The sequence below is a fragment of the Mastigoproctus giganteus genome, chromosome 2 (genome assembly GCF_048544385.1).
Source record: "Mastigoproctus giganteus isolate SK-2022 chromosome 2, ASM4854438v1, whole genome shotgun sequence".
Lineage (NCBI taxonomy): Eukaryota > Metazoa > Arthropoda > Arachnida > Uropygi > Thelyphonidae > Mastigoproctus > Mastigoproctus giganteus.
In genome coordinates, this window is record NC_143576.1 from 8456573 (window position 1) to 8481518 (window position 24946).

The 24946-nt window shown below is 40.4% G+C and overlaps 1 protein-coding gene across 10 annotated transcripts in view; it reads right to left on the reverse strand.

Moving 5' to 3' along the window:
* The window catches only part of LOC150089152 (teneurin-m-like), a 936894-nt gene that overhangs the window by 22702 nt on the left and 889246 nt on the right, over positions 1-24946 (reverse strand). For 9 of the 10 annotated variants that reach the window (XM_090388112.1, XM_090388138.1, XM_090388082.1 and 6 more), the window contains 8 exons: positions 23768-23794; positions 20964-21083; positions 20595-20871; positions 19201-19468; positions 14148-14288; positions 10068-10317; positions 2335-2570; positions 1018-1175 (listed from right to left, as the gene is read on the reverse strand). In XM_090388112.1, coding sequence (XP_090244238.1) covers positions 1018-1175; positions 2335-2570; positions 10068-10317; positions 14148-14288; positions 19201-19468; positions 20595-20871; positions 20964-21083; positions 23768-23794 — 1477 coding nt within the window. The remainder of the gene's footprint in view (positions 1-1017; positions 1176-2334; positions 2571-10067; positions 10318-14147; positions 14289-19200; positions 19469-20594; positions 20872-20963; positions 21084-23767; positions 23795-24946) is intronic. The other variant, XM_090388087.1, reaches the window with a different exon arrangement.

Sequence of the window (24946 nt, forward strand, 5' to 3'; positions counted from 1 at the left end):
TTAGCCTGTTCAAAATCTAGTTTGGACTGATTAATAATTGTTTTAAAATTGTTTTGAGTTTTCGTGTAGACAGAAAATCAAGCTGGAGGTTTGGATATGGGCCAATTGCGATATGCAACATTATGATTTTGAACAGCCTTAGCACTTTTATTGGAAAACCAAGGTTTAGATATAGGACAAGATTTTAAGATGGAGTGTGTAATAAAGGATTCCATCTCCATAAGAATAATTTCACTGAAATGATCGGAGCAAACGTTGACATCACAAGATTTGAAACAGTAATCCGAAAAAAATCTCGCAGATCATCCCATTTTGCATTCTTGTATGCTAAACAACACGGGATTGAGAATGGCCACGAGAGAAAGGCTCATTTGGAGAAGAGATCCTCGCTGAGTTGTGATCTGAGGTGTCTAGAGGACCACTCACCTCGACCGTGTACTTGGGTTGATTTTGAGAAAAAGATCAAGGGTGTTGGTTAGGATTGTCTGTTCTGGTAGGTAAATGAAGAATCTGTGCGAGGTCATTAGTAATTGCAAAAGTCTCAGCACCTCGACCAGCTGGGTTCAACGAATAGGAAACGGAAGGCAGCTGGAGTTGTGAACATTAAAATCACCAAGGAAAGTTGGAATGGAGAAAATCAATTTTCAAAGAGAGGAAGCCAAAGGGTTCTAAGTGATTAGTAGAGGTGGCAGAACGATAGAGGCAATAGATGAATTTTCCAGAATGAGGTAGCAGATGGAAAAGAGGAGATTCCAAATTACTGAGTCTCTGATAGGGAATATCAGAACGGACATATGCACACGCACCACCTTTGAAGGGAAAAGAATGATACAGCGAATAATTTGGAAAACTGAAATGTCAGATGATTGCTATTTGTTGTACGTCACTGAAAGCAACTCTCATAGAGAGATTATTTGCAGTTTTCGTTTTCACCTGACTCAGGGTACGAATAACGGACATATTTTTAAATTATCACGAAAATAAGAGTTTTAAAGAAGGAATCCGAAATATGCTTACCTGACTAAGGGTAACAGTGCGTCCGCAAGGAAAGGGTTTCCAGTGGCTTTTGTGATAGTGGTCTCCAATGATAGTGTGGATGATTCCACTGCGATCCACCATACGGATGTTGGTGCCATCAGCAATGTAGATCTCGTTGTTAGCAGATATTGCCATCCCTAAAAGGTTAACAGTTCGGTTTATTTTAAGCTGCTACAAACATCCCCAAAATAATTTAACAAACACGCAATCCTACCCAAAACGTATTAAGTAGCTTTCCAAACAGCAACAGCATTTACCAGCGAAAGGCAAAATTTTGAATTCATTTTTTGTAATCTTCGAACCGACATAAGTGGGAGGTTCACTCAGCGGTGGCATATGTTTCTGTTGCCGAGTTCACGGGCGTTTTTTGTTATCATTTCGTGCTCAGTACTTGGACTGGGATCGGAACAAGTTCCACATGGCCCTCTTGAGAAAATTATAATCCGGCCCGTTGAAGCTTGTCGGTTAGATTCGGAGAAGCACAGCGTTACCTTACTGCTTCTCCGTTACGTGGTGATGCGGTATCTTCCTCGATTGTGGCATTCCTCTTACAAAAAGCAATACCTTAAAGTGAGGACAAGTGTGCTGCCAGTTGTGCGAACTTAATGGGGCAAAACCACAGCTCTCAGGATATATCGAAGGAATGATTTGCGTGCGATTTTAAGAACGAAATGAAACAGAGAAATTAATAGAAGGCAATATAGCACGGAATATATTAAACGTGGAATTGAAACTCTTTTGTGTACATCACTACTTCGTATTTGGAGGCAACTCAAAACCGTTTGTCATTGATCAGTGTGCGTTATATTTCCACTTCGTCCAAAGATAAACAGGCATTCTATAGAAAGATGAGCTTTTCATCAGTTGTTTCGAATTCAGATTGGATTTACCCACGTCTCTGTGTACCCAAAAAATTGAACATATTCGAGCCCGCGATAAAAATAAAAGTCAACAGATCCCTTTCTCTAAGAAAACCTTTCGATTTTCGATATCGATCGACTGTCATGCTTGCTGGTTCTCGCCCGATTACTGCAGTGGGAGGGATAAATAAAACTGTACATTTTTATCGTATCTAAGTTGGTATGCAACGACATCAGAACTGTCATCCGCGATAATAGCTTATTATATTTGCCAGTAATAAAGAAATTTTAGCGCATTGCAGTGTTCTCTTTTAATGCAATCGAGAATTTGCAATGCATATGCTGGACTACATGAATTCCATCGAAATTTCCCGTGGTTTAAACGTCTCTTTTAAGTGCTGCGTGAATGTAACAGACACACGCAATCTAAACTTACCTTTTGGATAAGCGAGCCGTGCATCTCTTGCTGGTCGTCCATCACCGCAGAGGAGTTTATCACCCGGAAGACATTTACCTCCGCTGCCTACAACAGCTTCCAAATTGGTCTTCACATCGGGGATGTCCGCGTAGCTGATAACGCGGAATACCTGGTGTCTCTCCGGGTCAGAGATGTACAGTCTTCCGTCAGAAGGTCCGACAGCCAGATGATACCGATACGCCACCTGGGCGGCACTGCAAGAAATATCGTTTAAGTTAGAAACGGGTGATAAATGCGATGAGGCTCAAAGTGAATACGTTTTAAAATTGCGAGAAAATTCTTCTGCGAATATTACATTTTAAATAAATAATACTCTATTGAACAAAGAGAGAGGGAGATTTGAGAAGTACTGTTTTACAAGCCTTTCACGGGCTGAAGGAAAACTTCACGTTACTCCCCAAAAGTTTCTATTTGTGCCCCCGTTTTTCTCTCTTCAGCCAATAAAATATATACCTCCTTCCTTTTACCAATGTCCAATGTCAACAAATATCTTCTTTCGTCTTCTCAACCTCCAACCCAAGCACGGTACTAAGTACTATAGGTTCTAATACCTCTCGTGTTTGGGGTTCACATAAAAAAAAAAAAAAAAAAAAAAAAATTCCTTTTCTCATATACACTCCCACTTGGATGTTTGGAATCACTTCTCGGTTTTTTAATTTTCAAACTTTTTATTAAAGTAGGACCAACTTGTTTGCCAATTTTTATTAAAATATTTTCTGTTATGTATAGAAATCAAAAAAGTGAAATAATGCTTAAGAAATTTCTAGAATATTCGAGAAAGGCGTAGAAGATTGTTAAATGTAAATAGATCATTATAGATGATTCTGGCTTGTTTGGAAATAATACAAATTGAGGAATAAGAGCAGTAACTTATAAAATCGAACACACCTCATTGAGAAAGAGTTTTTGGTGTAAGTTTTGTGTGTTTCGTGATAAACATGGCAAGACACTACGAATTGAGTGTTGAAAAAAAAGAAGTGCTGTCATAACCTTGTAAAAAGAAAATTTGGCAAGAAAATTGATGTTTCATTTAAAGGAGTACAGACCACCATTCGACAATTCAAGGAGATTCGCTGTTTAAAGGACAAACCACGATCAGGACGAGCGCACCTAACAAACGTAAGCACAAGATAAGACCATAACACTGATTTCTAAATTCAATCGACGAGTCACTGCAACTGAAAGCCGAGCTGAGTTCAATAAGAACAGAGGAAATCCCCGTGTCTACATCCACTGTAAAACTTCGTCTTAAACAGGCACGAGTTCGTGGTCCGGAAAATCGAAAGAAACAGTTGTCTTGGGTTAAACGGCATCGACATTGGGCAGTTAAAGAGTGGAAATACGTACTGTGGACGGATAATTGCAAATTTTAAATTTTTGGATCCAAACTTAGCTTGTGAGAGGATCAACCGAAAAAAAAAAAAAAAAACATGGTGCCACATTATTTAGTGCCACCATGATCGGGGACTGTTTCTGTTAATCTGGAGTGGGCGACATCGTGAGAAACGAAGGTATTTCAAGGAAAGAAGGCTACAAAATCGTTTTTGAACATAATGCACTATCCTTTGGACTTCCGACTTTCTGGAAGAAATTTTTATGACAAGACAATGACCAGAAAGAGAACTCTACGCTCTGTTTAGACTTTCCAGCAACTAAACAACGGAGGGGATATTCCAAATTATGGTGTGGCCACCCTAATCGCCTGACTTAAATCCAATACAGCTTTTATGAGATCATCTGGAGTCAGTCAAGTCCATGAAGTTTGGCGCCTATCTTCACAAAATTTATGGGAAACCTTGTAGGTTGCTTGGAATAATGCCAGTGAAGAAGCTCTCATAAAATTAATGGCCAGAATGCCAGGTCTGAGTAAGGCACTGATAAAATCACGTGGAGGACATTTTAATGAAAAATTAGTATAGCTGTAATAAAAATTTTTATTGAGTATGCTTAATAAAAATCTTAAAATACTTTGATGTTTTTTTTATATCAAACCACATATTGTCAAAGCAAATTTCAAAATTTAACGAAAACTGTTGTCATACGCGGTGATTCCAAACTTTTAGGCGAAGTGTACTGCAATCAGATTTCCCCTTCCCCAAGATGTCTATTTGCCAAGCTTTGCAATTCACGACTTTTAAGCTGTTTTGGATATGGAAATCGATTAGCAGCCCTTACTAATCTGGCTGCTATTCTTTGAGCCCACTCTAGAAGTTCTACGTCTTTCTGACAGAAACGGCTCCAACACTGATCCCTGAGGTAGTCCATTTGCTACACCGGTTCACCTTGGAACATGTCCATTTATGACTTCTCCCTGTCTCCTATCCTTTAGCCAGTCTGTGATCCATCGAAGTTATTCCATTAATTCCAATTTGTTCCGGTTTATATAAAGCCTTTCATCCGAAACCGTATCGAAATCTTTACTAAAGTAAAGTCGAAGATATCGATATTTCCGAAATATGTGTGGATAAAGACCTTTCCGTAATACCAGCGTCATTCTAATCCCCTCTCAATGAAATTGCTCGTTGCTTCTGAACTGTCAGTGCTGATAAGTCCGTCCTGCCTTACTTGTTCTTTTATCAACAGGTGGCAGCACCGAGTATTTATCTTGTTTCAAGGCGCTTCGGGATGTCGTAATCGATGACACCACTGGATTTATTGGGCACTTTTTCACCAGAAGACGAGTGGATGCAGTTAAAAGCTAAGTTCAGTATCGACAGAATCGAAGCCTTCCGCTTTGCTCTTAAGGTCTCACTCGCTACAAGAGCAGGTGTTGAAGTAGTTAACATCAATATCGATTTCCAGTAAAAGGTGAACGCATTAGTTCTGTCACACACAGACTTTTGAAGCCTGTGAGAAACCAATTTCCTGCTAAAGAAATTCCAGAGTTTAATTTGCCACCAGTTAGCACGTGGAGAAGAGACGCTCCAGGACGTGATAGCGAACCACGAGGAAATAGCTGTCTTCCGAATGCTAAATGAAAGGCACGTGCAGTCAACAAAAGTAACGATTTTCCGACAATAAAAGAATGTGGCGAAGGCACATCATGGAGCGAAACAATGGTACAACTCAAGACAGCAATTTAGCGGCACTCCTCTCCAGGTAATGTCCAATAAGAATCAGAAAATTATAATCTTTTCGGTTTCTTAATAAAATACCACCTCATTTTGAGATACAAAATAAAATTCAGCCTCCTCCCCTCGAGTACTTGGGAAGCGTGCCTTTCATAATAGAAGGTTACCAAGTGGAAACTCTTATTTCGGGAAAGCAGTTTGTTACTCTTTTCGCTGATGCTGGCAGCTCAATCACGTTTTCTGTTTTGGAGGTTTGTTCTCGTCGTGCAGTTTTCATGAAAAGTGATAAAATTGTTCAAAAATTGTAATGAATTTCATCTGTTTCGTTAATTCTGTTGACCTATTATTATTTTAACCTTATTTCATTAAGTTCTCATAAAGTTAGGCGTTACTTGGGGTGTTTGAAAAGTTCGTGGCCTGAGTATGAAAGGGTAGTGGTACAGTGTTAAAAATTTCTTTGTTTAATGTATAACACTTCAAGTAGCAACTCACCCACTAAGTTTCATGCAGTTTCAATAAAATCGGTTTTTAATTACAGTCCTGAAGTCAACAAAGTTGTGTGAATGATGAAAGATGGATAAAATCAGTCACTGTTCAATCATGCAATATTTGGTAAAAAAGGGGAATAACCCCAAAGGCAATTCGGAAGGATACGGTTACAACGTTGGGGAGGGATGCGCCTTCTTGTTTCACGGTTAAGAAATGGGCAGCAGAATTTAAACGAGGGAGAGCGAGTGTGGTGGAAGACCTGCAACGTCCATCACTCCAGAAGTTGTTGACAGTGTGCATGCTCTGGTAATAATTGATCGATCAGTGACAGTTCGGTACATTGCTGCGTTCTGCGAATCTCATTTGAATGTGAGTGCCACAGATAACAGTTTCCCGCTATGAAAAAAGGTGTCAGCACGAGGGGTTCAAAAGTTGTTGACAGCAAATCAAACACAAGAGTTGTCAAGTGAACATTTTCATAATTTTCAAGCAGATCCAACAAATTACCTTGCAAGGTTGGTGACACCGGATGAGACGTCGGTACATTACTTTCAGCCAGAGACAAAGGAGTAGTTCGGACAATGAAACACACATCTTCCCCCCCCCCCCACCTCCAAAGAAACCCAAGTCGATTTCTTCTGTTTCAAGGTGATGGTATTGGTTTTTTGATGCTGATGGGCTGTTGCTAGAGAATAACACCACTCTGCATATTTTTCGATATTTGGAAACCAACAGCTGTCTTTAACTCAGTTTTTCACGCTAATTTCAGAAATATTATTATTGGTTTTTTTTTTTTTTTGTGCTCGATGCAGTGTTGACCAGTGTGAACTCAGTTTATTTTTGAGGTTATCGAGTCACGCTTGTGCTGGAAAGTGAGTAAAATGTCTTCATGCAAGTGTTTGAACAATCTCAACTTATTTTGTTATATTTGTAGTCCTCAAGCAAAGACAAGATATTACAGTATATGTAAAAATGAGTATTGTGTTTATTTTGGAGTGAAACTCGTTGACCAAGATAAACAATGGGTTCCACTTAATAAAATGTGCCGAATCTGTGTTGAAGCATTGAGATCTTGCAAAAATGGTAAAAAGAAGGCTGTGCCATTTGCAATTTACAGTTCCTATTATTTCTCGGGAGAGTACAAACCACTGTGATGACTGATACTTTTGCTTTGTTAATGTAGAGGATTACAATGCATTACAGAGCAAGAAGGGCATTGTGTATCCTAATATTCCACCTGCCATTAGACCAGTCCCACATGGAGATAACCTGCTGATTCCATGCCCTACACTTTTATTGGGGAATGTACGAGCAGCAGCAGAGAATGCTGAAAGTGAAGCTTTTGTAAATGAAACTGAAGTCTACACGAATGGAGACATTGAGTCCAGTCTCAACTGTTTTTACCACATGAACCCAATGATCTGGTAAGAGGTTTAAATTTACCAAATGAATCTGCAGAACTCCTTGGTTCTAGAGTTAAGTAAAAAAATCTAGCATATGGGACATTTTTCTTAGGGTATAGACACTGAGAACGAGAATTAGTTCTCTGCTTTTCTGAGGACGATTCTACGGTTTTTTGCAGTAATATAAATGACTCAATTAACTATTTAGGATTATTTACAGTCCTACAGAGTGGAGACTTTTTATTGACTTATCAAAAAAGGAGTCTTAAAGTTGGGTTGCTCCACGATAGAAATAAATATGGGTCAATTTCAATAGATCACTCTGTACATTTTGAAAGAAACATATGAAAACTTGAAGTTGACAAATTTTAAGTATGAAGAACATGTCTCGTTAGTCTGTGCTGACTTTAAAGTGATAGGTGTGCTACTTGGGCAAGTAATCTTGATACAGAAAATTGCCTTGGGTTTTGTGTGAGTGGAACAGTTGGGCAAGGAGTAAGCACTGGGATGTCAAGGTCTGGCCAAAGAGCAGCAATTTGTTGCCCGAATCAAAGAACATAGACCTTAATAAACCACTGGTAGGCCAGAAAACTGTCCTCCCTCCACCATCGCACCAAACCGGGTTTGATGAAACAGTTTGTGACAGTTTTACCTCAGTAAGGTTGCGTCTACTACGTTTGTACTTTCCCATCGATCACTCAAGAGAAGCTAAAATGAGGTATTTTTGTTGGACTCAAATTCGGAAACTGATGAGTGACCAAGAGTTTGAGGAAACTATAAATAAAAGAGAAAAAAAGGGCATGGATTAGTTCCAGGTCTGTTATTTCGAACTTCTTCGGGAACAACAAGGCTCCAGACTATAAGAATATATTTGAAAATATGTTGGCAAACTTCAAGAAGCTGGACTGCAGCATGTGTGTCAAGGTACAATTTTTACACTCCTATATCGACTGCTTCCTAGAAAACCTAGGAAGTGTTAGTAAGAAACAGGGTGAGAGGTTTCGCCAAAACGTTAAAGACATGGAGATGAGGTACCAGGGGAGGTGGAATGTTAACGTAATAACTAACTATTGCTGGATGATGAAGAGCAGCTGTAAAGTAGAAGGATCTGCAAGAAAATCATAAGAAACAAAAATATGACCCATCTTAGATCAGTTTTTATAATGAGGTGAGTGTTTAGTGGACTTTTTACCACACTTCCTTTTCAATAGTGTTTTCAACATGTATTTAAATATTGAAGTCTGGTAAAAGTAGCATTTTGTTGTGATTTGAGGGCACAAATTCTGCCCGAAATTAATAAAATATTATGAAAATCAAATTTATCTTTCCTGGTTTTTGAAGAAATCTGACGTGATGTCACTTGAAACGGGTCATTTTTGAAATCGGCATTAGAAAATGATTCAGAAACACCCTTTTCTGAGAAAACATCAGTGAATTATTTTCAAAATAGAGAGTACTGTTACATTCAGAAAGGGAAAACTCAGCAAAGGAGTCTTGGTCCACTAGGATATCGCGCCTGCTCACAAGTTTGCCATTACCATGGCTGCAATTCATGAGTGCGGCTGTGAAATCTTGGATCAGCCCCCATATCAAATCTAGCACCATCGGACCTTCACTTATTTCCTAATTCTAAAAAATGTCTGGCTGGCATCCATTTCCCACCGACAGCTGTGACGTCACAGCTGTCGGTGGGAAATGGATGCATCCACTGCATTCCTCGAGGCCCAAGAGAAAAAAAAAAACTTGCTTTGCAGCTGGAATCAATGCATTGCAGCATCGGTGGCAAAAAGTGTAAAACTTTTTCAGTATTGGATAGCCACGGCAATTGAATTTATCGAATTTAACACCCTGCGGTGACTTTCTCTGGATTTCTGAAGGCATGCGCCACGTTTCCATTCAACAGCAGATATAGAAAAGAAAAAAATTCTCATCAGTTTCTTCTGTTAATGAAGAAACAAATAGGAGAGATGTCTTTAGCTGGATTGCTAGGATTAGGATTTTGTGCAAATCGTGTGTACCTTGATTCGATAAATAGCATCATTTCCAACAATCACTTAACTCCATCCACCGATGAAACTGAGAGTGAAACTTCTGCATCTGAGAAGCCGAGTAGTAATGCGAGTTTTATACACAGCCGGGGAAAAAGCAGAGTTAAAAAGGGGATATCTAAAGTGGATGAAAGTATAGAGCGGCGTGTAAGAGGCCATCACACCTTTCCCCCTCCGTATTCTATTGTCGATCATCGCTGAAGAACTGCTGTTAGGAGTGCATCGACGCCTCGCGAATTCACAGGACACAAAGTGGTACAATGCAATAGAACGGATCGGGTGATTACCATTTAAGCGTCCCGACACCAGCGGCTGGCTTCATGGCCGTTAATTCAGCGCCGCTATTGATCGCCGTTTGACTTTGCATCCACACCGCCGTAGCCGTGTCACCCTAGAAACTCTGCCCGAAAAAAAAAAGAAAAGAATGTTTCGAGCCAGCTTTCCCTAAACAGCGCGTCGGAGGAAATTCGAAATCCCCACTTTGTATTCGCCCGCAGTCCTCCAGCAATGTCCTGACTCAGCGCGCAAAGCGATTCACAGAATACCGAAAACGCTCGAAACATAAAACCGATTATTTTTTTTTTGCCGCCTCCTTCTCTCTCTCTCTCTCTCTCTCTCTCTCTCTCGTAACGCAGCCGTTCTCTACACTGTTCACGTGCTCGGTGTCCTCGCGTGCTCACCTGAGTTCAACCACCGTCATGACCAGTCCATCGGGAGTAATTCTGCGGATCAGGTTAAAGTCGCCCACATATATGCTTCCGTCTGGGGCGCTTGTCAGGGTCACCGGTGCTAGGAGACGTTGTTGCTTAGCAACGCCATTGCACTGGTGGCAGTGCATCGGCCGTTGGTGACCATCTCCCATTGCCGTCAGTAGAACTTTGGGTTTATTCTTCAGATAGATGTTGGTGCCGTCTCCTTTCTGAAGGATGCCTGAAACGAAAGAATCGCACAATTAGGGAAAAGAACACTGACCATTCAACAAATATAAAATCCCTCTCTCTCTTTCTTTCTATCTGGAAATGTTTTATTTCTTTATAAGACAGCGATGAACCCCAAGATCGACTCCCAACAATTATCGAGATTGTATTTTAACATTTCCAGAGCGAAAAGCATCTATCATTCCACATTATCCATATTTATGAAAATAATTACATTTATATATACACTGAAGCTCAGTAGTTTATGCTCGGGTGAATTATCTATAATCTTTCCAACGAAACCAAGAAGAGTTCCCGTTGACTACGTGAATTAAAGTGGCTCCATACTAGGTTCAGTAACGTAGGTTTCAGGAATTATATCTTGCCTATGAATATATTTAATGTTCTTTCAGTTCATTTCAGTTGTTTTAATTGTATTCGGGTTACTGAACTGAAAGAATATGGACCACGACATTCCAGTTCTCGTTTCGCAGTTATCAGCACTCAAATAGAAGTGCCTGAAACCTTTGTGTACTCCTCTGAATCTGTGGCTGTACAAGAGAAAGCAAAAATAACCAATAGGTGCACCACCTCAAATGGCTGATCGGAACAACAGATTATTCGCTCCAGGGAATTGGTGCCCTCGTGGGTAGCACAGTTGGTAGAATCGCGGTCTTCCCCGCACGGGGTGGAAAAGACTTGAGTTTGAATCCCGTCAATGATGCGAAGAATTTTTATGGGCTTTGTGTACATTGTGGCTGAGTTAATCGGTAATACGCGAGGGTAGCATGGTTTCTCCCAGAAACTCGAATTTTTCGTCTAGTAAACAGTAAATCGACCATAGAACACACGCAATTTACACACATGTTATGTATGGTGCAATGTGGACTAACTAAGTTGCTGATGCGCCTAAAACACTGCAACAGCCAGGGAATGGTCAATGACTGTCTTACTTAATATATTCAGAAAGTAATCCTTTCAGAAACAAGACCATCTGGATTATTTTATTGGACTACAGACATTTATCCATGACTTTTCCCTCAACTGTGAATCTGATGGACTTCCTCCTGTTCTGCCAAGAGGAGAAAGTCCAGGAATCTGTTTTCAGCGTCTAAGTTTTTTTCTGTCGAAGTTATTTCTTTTACAGTGTAGCGTCCTCCAGCAATAAATACTGTCAGTGCGTGACAGGCTCAAAAAAGAATACCTACCTCCTTCATGGATATAGACCTATCGCTGAATGATGACAATAAAAGGGAAAAAGCTCGATGCTCTAAAGAGCTAATAAATGTCTGGCGAACAAGGTGGGACAACTCAACTGTTGGCACTGTAACCAGAAATTTCCTACCGAATGTCTCCTTTGTGATGTCGAAGAAGGTCAGCTCATGGTTTACAATTAGTCTGTAAACATCGTATCTTATTACTGGGCATGGATCCCTTAACGAAAAACTCCACCAGCTAGGCCTGTTAAACACTGACCTCTGTTTCTGTGGAGCAAAAGAAAAGTGGCAACATCTTCTCCACGAATGTGCCTGCTATGAAGACATTAGGAAAGAGCTGCTAAATGAAGTAAGTCCCATCCTTCAGCATAAATCAAGTTGACCAACTTGTTCTGACCCCACATCACTTGTCTGCACTCCAGGCTTTTGCAGCTGCTGTCTTTGCCAGAAGGAGAGATATGCTTACAACTAATGCGGTAGCAACATAACCTCAAGCATCAATCAAAGATCAACCTATTGACCTTTTCAGGCATATTATTATTCTATATTATTTTTATTTTTTTCCTTTCCTCTCTCTCTTTTTTTCCCCCTTCTTTTTAAATTTTTCTTTCTTCTCTCAAAACCTGCACCACGGGTGAATGTTTTTTGGTCTCTTTTGAGACGTTACGTGATATACTGGGACTGGCCCACCTTCCCGTGGTGTGGACGAGTACCCAGAATCATCTGTCCAGGGGACTGATGCTTCTGGGGCCAAGAGGCCAGAGCAGAACAACAGAACACACACAAACCTAGTCACACACATCTGGCCCATCTGTAGTGATACTGTTCTTCACGGAGACACGAGGTGGAGTTGAACGCCCTTTACATATACACATGTCCACATACAACGTGTATCATCAACTACAAGGAGGAATTGACAATCTGGCTTCCTGAGCAGTAAAACTCTGGTGTGCTCGAACGATTAGTACCCATTCTAATTGGTTATCACCTGAATGTAGCGCTACACTTTAGAGTTCCATGTTACAGGAAGTTGTAGTTGGGGAGTGTTAGCTGAGGTGTGTGTTAAGCGCCAAAGCAACTTAGGCTATGAGGGGTTGAGTATTTCATGTTTAAGTTGAGACGTTTTCTTCGAGGATGAAATGCATTGAGAAATACTCTAACACTTTGCACATCACGATAAATAATTATAATATTTTTTTATAATGTGTTATATATTTATAAATTATATAATCTATTATAATTATTTACTGACTAAAAAATACTGACTATTTACTGAGACCGACTGACTAAAAAAACATGACAATAAAAACACATCGCAAAAGGTGGAAATTTTAAGTGATAAAACAGAAAAACAAATGTACGCAGTGCGTTACATTTGAGGCGCGTTCGATTTTTTTAAAAAAAAATTTCTTTGATTAATAGAAATGAAAAGTAAATATACTTATTAGTTACTAAAGATTATGATTTTATATAGAACAATTAATAAAACTCTATAGTTTTAAATTCGGAACTTAGCCGTTCAGTTTAATTACAACTGTGTAATATTTATTACTCTTCTCACATATACTTTTTTTCAATCCTTAAATAGTATATAAAAGGATTGGAACAGTTGTTTTAATGAATGGAAATCGAAATGAAACAAAATCACGAATACCTATAATGGTATTCGTGATTTTGATTAAACAGGTTAGACCTGTTTAATCTAATCAGGTTACCGGTCTATTTTAGGTGGTGCGCGTTGCTATAAAGTACTTGAGCTAAAAATCCAAGACTTCTGGAGGGCCTTGGTGCAGCACTGTTGGATTATCACTTTAAGTGGTGTTCTCGTTTCTTGCCTGACTTCGCAAGAAAAGAAGATTTCGTATTCAACGATGCCTCTTGTGATTTCCTCAAAGATGGATTCTGTTAGTTATCCTTGGTACTTCATCAGTTTTTTGTACCACAGCATTGAAGAAAATCTAATTCAAATGACTGACAGAGAGAAAGAAAAGAGACTTCGAACATCAGCTGTGGTCGCCGAGGGCTTTCCTCCTTGGTCTGTACTGTGATCGTAAATGGCCTTCCGGACAGATTGAACGCGTTTCCACTCGATACGAAGACGTGCAATTAAGTTCTTTGAAATATTGAATACAGCGGAGTAATGGCCGGAGGGTAGCTTCGCTGTCTGCGAACCCTCGTTAAAATCGAATTGGAAAATAGCGGATACTTTTCCTCATACTCATTACTGACTTGGTCACTGGCGGCTTTAGGGGTTCCTTTCTTTTTTCGTTGGTCCCGGGTTACCCCCATTGTCTGGGATCAGCTATCCGAAGACAGCTGAATAGACGCTGCTCGCGTCGCTGGTAGATGCCTCGAGGGCAGGTGATCAGAAGATAATGTGCACTGGAAGGACCGAAGCCGATTAATGGTTTATTAAAATATTTGAAGCAAAAATGTATTACATGTAATTTATTTTATATTTTTTGGTGTAAGAATTCTGCGAAAAGTGTTTTTCTCAATTACCTCATTTCGCTGCAACTGGTTTGAGCGCTTTCCTCGTGAGGAAGATGTAATTTTAGTAATAGAAGCACTTAGGGTGCGAAGAGGTTGACAACACTGCGCGAATTATTAAAACTTGAAATCTCACCTTCGTGGAAGTTATAACGATGATGGAGGTCCAGGTTCCATCCACCAATTTCCGAAATACTCATGTCGTGTCCGCTGACTTGGGTTGTCTGTACTTCCCAGATCACGTGGGGACAGGTGCTGTATTCGTACCCTACGTACACTGAAAAACAGGAAGATGATAAGTTAAAAATCGAAGAAAAACTCTTTCGAAATAAATTTCAATTCTCTCAATACACTGCCCCATCAAAATATTAGAGAATGCAGTTAAGCAACCTTATAAAAAAGTATTTTGGTAGGACGAATAATGACTTATATGACCCTCTATCAGCGATGATGCAGCGATCCTATTTTGCAGTGACAATTCAAGATTGTTAGCAAATCTATTTTCGAAATATACTTCAAACCATCCTTATCATGTTCTCTGTTAAGCCTTTCTGGAACATGCCATTACCCTCTGGTTGCGGCCAACGTAGTCAGGGACAGTAGTTGGGTTCGAATGATGTTAGGGCCGGTGCTGCCTACAAAAATATTTCCCCACCAGACGCAAATCTGCAAGTGAAACTGCGGGTTATTTATTTATGTGTACCGTTGACTTTCGATTTATGCTAAAAGAAGCCAAATGGCCGAAAGACAGCAATTACAGACTGTCGTTATAGTCTGCACCGATACAAGCATCACCTCCCTTGAGGATGTATCCACTGCACGGGCTCTGACAATCGTGGCTCTCATGAATCCGTTGATATCTCCTACTTTTCCACTGGTGGTACATTACAGTTCTGCTTCCTGATAGCCGATTTCCATTACTAGGTGACCGACTATTCCATTTAAACTCTACAGGAGGCGCTTGCATTCGGGATGTCCATTCACTAATATTTTGTAAAGCAGCGCATTTATAGTCGTAAAAAAATCAGGATTTAAAAACAGTGGTGTTGTAATAGGAATTCAATCTTTTGTAATGGGATTGGGGATAAAACGTGTGGTGTTGGTTAGCTCACAGAAGCGCTGAACCCAAAATTACAGCTGAAGCGATAAATTTCGATAATCCCTTTAATATTCTGATGGTACCTGGCGTGATATCCCTCGTCTTTAGTCATAACTGCATGCGTCTGCACATCACCCATGAATTCTCCAAATCAGAACTGAAGTTAAACGTGACTTAATTATAAATAACTTTTAAATGCGTATTATTGACCCCTATTATTCAGAGCGACTCATTGCAGACCCACAGATTGAGCCCGTCCTAAAAACGAGTGCGTTCGAAAAACAAATAAGTGGGTCGGAAGTATCAATCGGCGGAGTCGGGGGGGGGGGAGTGGATAATTATCATATATCATCATTCATAACGTCTTCGACACAATAAATCTTTTTCCCATCAGGCCCTTTTCCATCCACGCCTAATAATGCGGCCAACACTGCAGTTGCCCACAGGAGGTGGTGATATATGATATGCCATCACGGGCTATCTCGTGTAGACGCGAGGAGACACGAGCTCACGCTTAATGAAGTATGATGTGTCATAGGATTCAATCTCGTGTACTCGAAGAAGACATGTTGGGCATGCTTAATAAGCTGTGACATGAACGCTAAACTACTCGGTTTTACTAGAAACACAGAAGTATTTTGGACTAGGTTTCTTCCTTCTTTTCCATTGTATCGATCACCTATTTGCAAACACCTTCTACTAGAAAATTCTAGTTAAATTTTGACACATTTACAGGCGGTGGAGAACCTTTTTTCTTGCTTAAATTAGATCGAACTTGAGTCTGGATTCCTTAATTAACTTAATTCTCGTAGGGCTGCTGCCGGCTGTCTCATTTATTTTAAACATTTTAAATTCTGGAATGTTCCATCTGTGATTCGTTACCTTCCCGATATTTGACAAAAATTGCCCTTAACTTTAATACTGCTTATACACTGCATTGCCAAAAGCATCCGGAAATCCCCCGGATTTTGGGGGAACAACCATTACCCACCATCTACGTGTTAGGAATAGGTATGAAGGTAGAAATGTTTATTACAAATATCCATCTTTCCATACTTATCACAGATAAATTGACGGCGATCTGCATCCAGGTTCTGGACTGTCTGACGGTGGGGATGAAACTGTCAGCAAGTTTCAGTTTTACAGTTAATCCCATTTTAAGCAAACAGCGAAAGTAGACAGTTTTCTAATTTCAAAGCGGTGTGGCAAGAAGTGGATAAGCAGAGCTCAGCAGTTTCGAAAGTGGCACGAGCAGGGATGACCGAAGGAGGGGTGGGAAGGGGCAGCTCGTTTATAGAAGTGTTTTGCTGCAAGAGACCCTCGTAACGACGCTGCCATGTTTTGTTTCCATGCTTATTGTATTAACGCTTACTTCCAGCGTGGTGCGATGATTAAATTTGGTTAGCCAATGACGTAAAACATTCGCTTCTCAAGGGACAAGGCGGCTGTTATTCTTTAGTCCGAGGGCCCTTTGGTGCAGATAACTGTGGACCGGCCATTTTGATGCCGTTAATTTCGAGTAATTTAATTAAGGGCTACCGAGAACAGTCCGAGACTGTAGCGGCACCTCTCGATCTTCCTGGCACCAGATACTTGACTTATCCTCTTCATTATTAAGCCCCCATCAGGTCTGAAATGCGCCCAGTTGGAAGGGGGGTTAAGCAACTTCCAGTTATTACGCTTTTCTACAGATAACAGAAATCGTAGCAGCAAAGAGGGAGGACCGCATTTGCTTGACACGTAGGCAATATTCGACGCATAAACTTAAAAATGCAGCGTGTGAAAAGAGTGACCAATTAAAGTTCGATGCTGATGTTAAGTTACAAAGCGAAGTTGAATTCACGCAAGTGAATCAAACGTAGGTGGAATGTTAGCCAGGGTGATCACAGTCAAAGAATGGACAGGAGTTTGCTCTGCTGTTTTTGTTGGTTTTCCTACATGTTGCAAATCGTTCTTTTTGTTAGAAATACCAAAACACTCGGAATTTGATGTTTAGTGTAAATGGTTAGCCATTTGATGCAAATGTTAACCATTTCCATCAGCAGGGGTTTCTGAAAGTGAAGTTCCATAATGAAATCAATGTGAAGTTATCTGGACTTTACCAGTTACGATTTGAATTGGTCAAGTTCATATAACTTCACCAATTTGAATTTCACTACCAATTTAGTTTTTGAACTGCAGCAATCCAGAGAGCCGTGAAATTCAAGGAGACTTGAAATTCACAGCTCTCTGGATCGCTGCAGTTGTTGCAAGGTGGTGATTCTGTTAAAATAACCATCTGGCCGAAACCAGACCAGAACAAACCTTGAATCCCCCGCTACCCCCTTTTTTTTTCTTTTCCAGGTTTCTCCTCGATCATTCTAGCGCACACTTTTCGTGCTAAGAGGTGTGTGGTAGAATGTTCAACAGTCAACCTGATAGGTTCTCTGCTGAACTTAAAATCGACCGTAACAATTTTGTCTGTTAAACATCAATGAGAAGAACCTGACAGACAACCTGAACGCATATTGTACGCCTCGTTCCTTCTCCCTTCTGCATAAGTCGTGAGTCATTAGAAAAAACGAGATCTCGTTACCATCATAAACGTCCTCCAACTTGTGGAAAATACCCGTCTATCAGTTCTTTTCATCAAAAATTCGACGGCGATTTTCTAGTCCACAAATTTTTCATTCGTCTTCAGAACACGTGGCGCACATGACTTCAGAATAAATTGCAGAACGGCTACAAAGCACGACCAACATTCACCACACTTGCACAAAATACTAAGAGAAAAAGAAATAAACACGTCCAACAACAAAACTCGACTCAAAGAAACCGTCTAGCGAAAGACAAATCAATTAACTTTATAGGCAGCTCTCGTATATGCGTGCCATTTCCTTTCGAAGAGTTGCTGGTTTTCTGCATTCACTGGCCAAAACAAATACAACTTTTGATCAAATTTCATCCCTTACGCGCCGTGGCATGGTTCCACCAGGTGGCTGAGGAAGCTCAGGCATCTAGTGAAATCCATACAGCTCCATATTTTACTATTCTTCGAACAGGATATTTGTCAGCTGCTGTATTGTGGTTAGTAGAGAACTGCCAAGCTGAGCTGCCCTTTGCAACATATACAAAACATTCTCAATTGGATTCAGGTTTAGGGAATTATTCAGCAAGGGTACATCTTATAGGAATCTCGCGAATGTTCCTCGAACCATTCGCGCGTTAGATAGTCATGTTGTCGTATTGAAAGGATCCATAAAAATCCGAGTAAAAATGAAGCATTCCAAGGTGAAGTTGGTCCGATACGACAGAAAGATATTCACTGGAAGTAACACGGCGTTCTAATGGTATGAGCGGATCCAGTCCGTATAGACACGAGGGTCTCAATTCATGAGATTCAAGCCACACTTTCACCCTACTATTGGTGCAGAAAAGCGTAAAGCAAGACCCGTCAAACCACATGATATTTTTCTTCTGTTCGTCCGGTCCAGTCTTGAGGGCTCCACTCCAGTTGGATCTTTCGACTTTTTACAGAAAGAAGTGGATTTCGTGATACACGACTACCAGATCCTGGATCCTTCATCTTCCAATATAATTCGGTTGGAAATAGGTCTTCCGTTGCCTAAATTTAATTTTTGAGTCGTTTGCAGCATACTGGATATTCTTCTTCTGTGACGCACAATTCATGCGGTCTGGTTCTTGGAGTTCCGACTTTCTGCCGCATTCCCTCCTTTTAGAGCTGTATTCTCGTTTCATCTTCTACTCATTGTATACTTTTGAGATGGTTGCTTTCGACACACACAAGTGATTTCTTCAATTGCAGCTCCTGCTCACAATAACACCTTTGAAAATCGGAATCTTCCCCCTGACTGGATCAAGTAAGAAGCCCCAGGAGCATACAGTATTTATCTGATACAAAAAAAGGAAAACCTGTGATCATCATCCCATGTGATAATTTATATTTGCATATCATACGTTGAATTATGTATTGAATTGCAGGTTTATAATTTTTTGGCCAGTGAGTGTACATCAAAACGCAAAATGTGTAAGTTCATAATAAATTTGGACCTTTGAAGTATTTTAAAAATCCACTCAATTGTATTGTTACCTATAGCTGTGGCAATTCCATACACCTTTTGTCTGTATATATTTCTCCTGTTCCAAGAGTAGGTGAACTTGATGCCGGGGTCAGCTTCAAATTTCTTCTCGAACAGAATTCCTTCGATAGATATGCGCAAATGGATAAGGCGAATGGTGGGAGGAATGACATCTGGCGTGAGTTGCAGCTGGATAGTGGAGAGATACCCTCCAACACGGCTACTGTGGTATACCAAGTGTAAGTCTGTCCCTGGAATGGGAAGGCTTTCTTGTATGACCTAAAAAGAAACAAGCACTTGTCAAAAAGACACTTTAATATGTGGGTAATCTATATAAATGAGATACATTTACTTTTAGAGAGGCAGAGTTGACGAATATACGAACTTCCACACTGTGCGTGCTTATCTGCAGTTTATCAAAGTCTTTCGCTTATTTGTGTCTGATGGAATCGAAGACCCATCAACAAAGTGGTGACAGGTGACACAATGGGCGCAGTTATTAATACGTGCAGCGGGCACCGAGAAAGTTTTTCTTTATTTTAAGAGTTTAAGATAACGTATAGCTGTCGGGTTTCAAATTTCTTCTCGAAAAGGGTAGAGTTTGTGAAAAGCTCCAACACTTGAAAGAGCAGAATTTAAAATCCAATTTAAAATATACTATTTTAAGAATACGTTCCTATTTTTAAAATATACTTTCGCACCTGCGTGTTGCTGTTGAGTATTTCTCAACAAATACCTTTAGTTTCTTTGGAAGCATTCGAGTGTTCCGTCTCCAGAAATCTCGTTTAATTGGTTGAGTAGCTTTGAAGAGAATTTTCTTCGCGATGTTTTGAATTATGTATTGGCACTCAACAGATGCGAGCTGACATCTCTTCTTTCGTAGAGTTAATATTAAGCGGCAGAATTGTCCTCCATTATGAGTCCCAAACCGTCCCCTTGTAAAACTTGACCTTTCACCACAGTTATCGTAACAAGGGTTTTATCTTCTTCCCCACAGTGCTTTTAATATTGACCACTGGGTCCTTGAAGTAGTCATTAATATAATTTCTCAGTTCTTTGAGCTCAGAAGTTATTCAGCCTATTCAGGCTGACGTTGACAGTATACCAGGGAGGTCAACTTTAGCATCATTCATTGCCCAGTTACTTTTCAGCCACATTTCTGAGTGCAGGACGCGGCCTTACATTACATTAACTTAGAAGCGGGAATTGTCATTCACAAAGATTTAAATAAGGGGCTGTTACTATAATTTTAAATAATGTATTTTTAAACAATTCCAACAGTTCCATTATTTAGACATTCGGAAAGTTGCGTGTTTTATATTTAAGTTATTGCAGTTTTTGTGGCAAAGCCCAATTACAACGCGTACAGAAAGAAAACAATCGGAGAAAACTGCGCTTCACATACCTGAGACTCTGCTAATATGGAACTCTCTTGAGGACACCCTCCTTGAAAACCATGCTTCCACGTTGCCAAGACGACCGGCTTCATAGAGTCGTAGTCGTGATCGAGACACACTGATGACCGATAATCCGAAAGCTTTTCTTCGCTGATAGTCAGCGTCACCTTATCTATGACCACAATCTCATTCCACGGGACCACCACGGTGCGTTCGTGGGGTTTGAACGGTTCCCTCTGGAACTGGAGTGTCACTGCTCCTCCCCCGTTGACCATGAGATCGAACCTGGAAGAGAACAAAGCGCAGTGAGCTCAGACATTCTCTCGTTGACAAATGGCTCAAGCTGCCACAATTGGAATAAACACGCTATCACTTACCATCCCGTTTCCCTGGTGACTGTGAAGCCAAACAGAGGATCGGTTGCAACACCCACCCTAATGCCCATCAGGCCACTTCCAGATGGACTCACTACTTGGCCTCTAATTACAGATGCTCGGCTGGAAAAGAAAAAGTTTTTTGTAAGCATTCGCGTGTTTCCAGCGTGGCGTGTACTTACAAATAATGGAACGCGTTAAAATAGTTCATGAATGCTTTGAAGGATGCTTAGTTTTATAATAAAAAATGAACCACAGAGAAGCAAAGCGCAAAATACTGGAAGTAATGGCGCTGGAAAGAAAAGAAAACGGTTGCACATGCAGCACCACCACAGACATCGTAAGCGATTTCATTTCAAAATTTAAAAATAAACATACAGCCTGCGTCTTAAGTTCCAGGACTGACACCATAAAAAGAAATAATGGCATTTGTTTATCTTGGCGTATTTGCCCTTCCCAGCATCTCCCTGCACGGATACCAAAAAACCGCTTTCCTGTTGCTCCTTTGAGTTGTGGATAAAAATGTTTGGCTCCTTCGGTTTTTAGGCTTTTCATTAATTTACCCGATTTTACGGTTGTCTGGAAGTACAGTGAGCCCCTCCTCCAACTGCGTTTTTCTTCCTTTCATTAATTTACCAGTCACTGTCTTAATTCAATCGATATTTCTTTAATCTGTATTAATTTTTCTCGCCGTTCATTTATTTGTGGTGTTTGCAGGCACGTGCGCAATTATTCGGCTCAGACATCACCGGGTATTCCCAACATGCCGAAGGCAGTCCACTTTTACTTTAACTGTTTAATTTAATTTAATTTTAATTTATCGAAATTCGAACTCTTAAGGATTTATATTTCTGGCCGTTCAAATTTTAGGTTTGATTTTATTTTTTGATTTCTGTAAGGCGCTGTTCTTAAGGCAGAAGGTCATTTTGGCAAGCCTTCTGCCTCTGCCTTTATTCCAGGGGAAGTGCATCTGGAACTGTAGCACTTACATTTTGCTCTTGTATGTAAGATAACGCGAAGTACTTCTTTCTCTGCAGAGATCTTAAGTAACACGAAGTTGGTATTTACAAAAATTCAGCTTTTTTGAAGTGTACCAATAAGAATATAATCTTTTAACTAAGAGCTGAATTAAATGTTCACCCATTGCTAATCCGTTCTCGCAGATCGACTGGCTGAAGGTGAGGTGATGAGCAAGCAAATTGAAATCAAATCAGTCGAATTCAACGATAAATCAGTCAAAAATGAGTCCAATTTTTAACCCATCCATGAATTCAATTGAACTTTTACCTTAATGGTTATCAGTCTGGAATTGTTGAGACGAAGGCTGTATTTCAGCACCCACTTTAAACTAGGGTAAGGATTTAGAAACTAAATTCTTTACAATGTTCTTGCAATTCTGTTTACTCTTAGCTCACTGGTTTGGTCAAGGAGGGAGACTATTTTGAGAATGGCGTGGCACGGCTTCAGTACTTCGAGTGCCGATACTTAGAAGTTGAGAGGCCAAACATTACTGCAGGTTCTTACCGGATAACATCAAAGCAAGCAATTTGCTCTTTCCTGTTCTGCCATTTCTTGTGTACATTTACAGCTTCTTCCAATCGATCCAATATAGATGCTAAATGGGGCCGTGACTCCAGTAATGTCTTTGCTCATGTAATTTAGAGTTTTCCATCCCCTCGCACTTCTCGGATTAAGTCATGGATCACAGTAGCTTATTGGAACCTTGCAGAAAAGATTAGTCTGGCCACGATGCATGCGAATAACCTTAAAGAGGTAAGGCAGTCTTTGATTCGAAAAGGAGAGAGGGAACCACGATACAATCTGGGAAGTGGATCGTGCTTAGTACGTTCATAATCTGATTTACGTGAATGTAATTTTTATTGGGACATCCATGATGGGTCCCACGTCTTGCAGTTTATCGGAGCAGAAATATTGCAATCAATAATAGGGCATTTCTTTACAGAAGCTGTTCATTGGAGTGTCGTATTGAGTAGAGTGTTACGATACCTTGGCGGAAATAGCTTTTGATAGTCTGGCTTTGGAATGGATCGCCTGGTCCAGATGAGATAAGAAGCTCCAAGCGCACTTTTTTCCCCTCCGTTCAACAATAGGCATGTTCCAGAGAGAATGTGGTGAACGAGTGACCGCCCCGCATAACCTTTATCATTTTCCTGTCTCCAACGTGGGGGTGTACGCCAAGAAGCCGTCAGGTGCCAGACAAACGTGAAAATCTCCAGATGCTGCTGCACGTGTGCGCGCGCACACATTACGTATCTCCGAAGTTGGAGCCGTCTTAATGAACGGATGATTAGAACGGTGCTGCCCCCTGGGCGGGCGGGAAATCCTTAGGTTGTTGGGCAAGATCTTACGAAGATGAAGTTTCTCCCATTTGGCGTCCGAGTTGATTACGGAAAGAGTAAACCTTTAACATTTTACTCTCGTAACCAGATAACCGAGGAAGATAATTACCCGGGGGGAGATTATTGCGATGCGAAAGGCGGCCAAAAGAGCCAGAATGATGGGCACTTAAAGAAACGCGATTATCTTTTAATTTCATTCGTGGCTCCCTGTGTCTTCGAGGAGACGCAGAACAGTGAGCTAAGGAGTGAGGATAAGACGTGTGAGAAATAATTTCATTTGGCAATTTATTCAAGGAAGAGATCGTGGAAGAAGCCGGGAAGATGATGGGCAGTGAGGAGTCTCGCAAGGCAGACATTAAGCAGGCGGCGGTAAGATTAAAGCGGCACTTATGTTCATAGCGGAAGGTTTTCGTTACACTATTAGTCACACGGAGAAGCATTACCTACCTGGCATTAAAATGGCTCCAGAAAACGCTGCAATAGCGTTGGGAGGCAGGAAAAGAAGGAAGACAGGATTAGTTCAGGAGGAGGTGCAGATTATTTTACATGCCAATGTTAAATATTTTATGCACTACGTTTTAGTATTATTATTCTATTTATATCCTGTTACAACCTCTCTCTCTCTCTCTCTCTCTCCCTCTCCTTCACATGCTCTCCCCTTCTTTCTCTCTCATTTTCACAAATTAAGAACTTTATTTTGGGATTAAATGGTTTAGATGGTAAAGCTAAGCAATATTAATATTAAAGAATTAGTTAAAAGCACAAAATTAGTAAATATTCCCACAACAGGGCAAACATACATTAGAAAATATGAGTTGTACCATACTGGCTTGCAAAACCTTAAGCAGCAAACCTTAAGACGAGTATCTCATACTAATTGTATTCATTATTCAGAAAGGAGTCATTTGATAAGAAAGAAAGGTACACAAATCAAAGTTCGTCATTCTTTAGCCAGTAAGACTTTTAACATCGCAGGAAATTCATAAAGAAACACTGGAGAATGGCTTTATGGATTTGAGTTCCTTCCACAGCTATGTGAGTTCCTTCCACACTCGTTCTGCCTACGGCAACAACACTTCTCCACCCTTAGTTATTAGCAATAAAGGCACAAATCCCAACTGGCGAGCAGCAGCAACGTCTTCAACGTCTCCAAATCTACCTTCATACACAAAAATACTACAACTGCGATTCAGTGAGGACAAGTCGAAAAAGAACTTCCCTCCGAGGTAATCACTTCAAAGGTTGATGAAGACCAATAATACAATGGTTAAATATAATATACATATCTCCCAAGAGGAACCGAATATGCCTCCATGGACTTAATGATATGAATAATCCATTGGGGATATTTTCTTCAAGTACGTTGTGACTGGCATCTAGCTCCACTCCTTCCTCAAGGCTGGTTAGTTCTTTGCTTTAAATTCCATCACTTGCGAGGTATTTAATCCTTTACTCGTTCTGTTCCATCTGCCTTTCACACTGAGTGCGTGAATCTTTTATACCCCAATTTTAACTGGCGCTTCCATCCACAGAGCATGCGAACTCCAGAATTAACCATTATTTTCCGGGCATAATATACCCCAAAAACAAATAGATTCAATCCATTACATTGGTGTTTATTTCTTT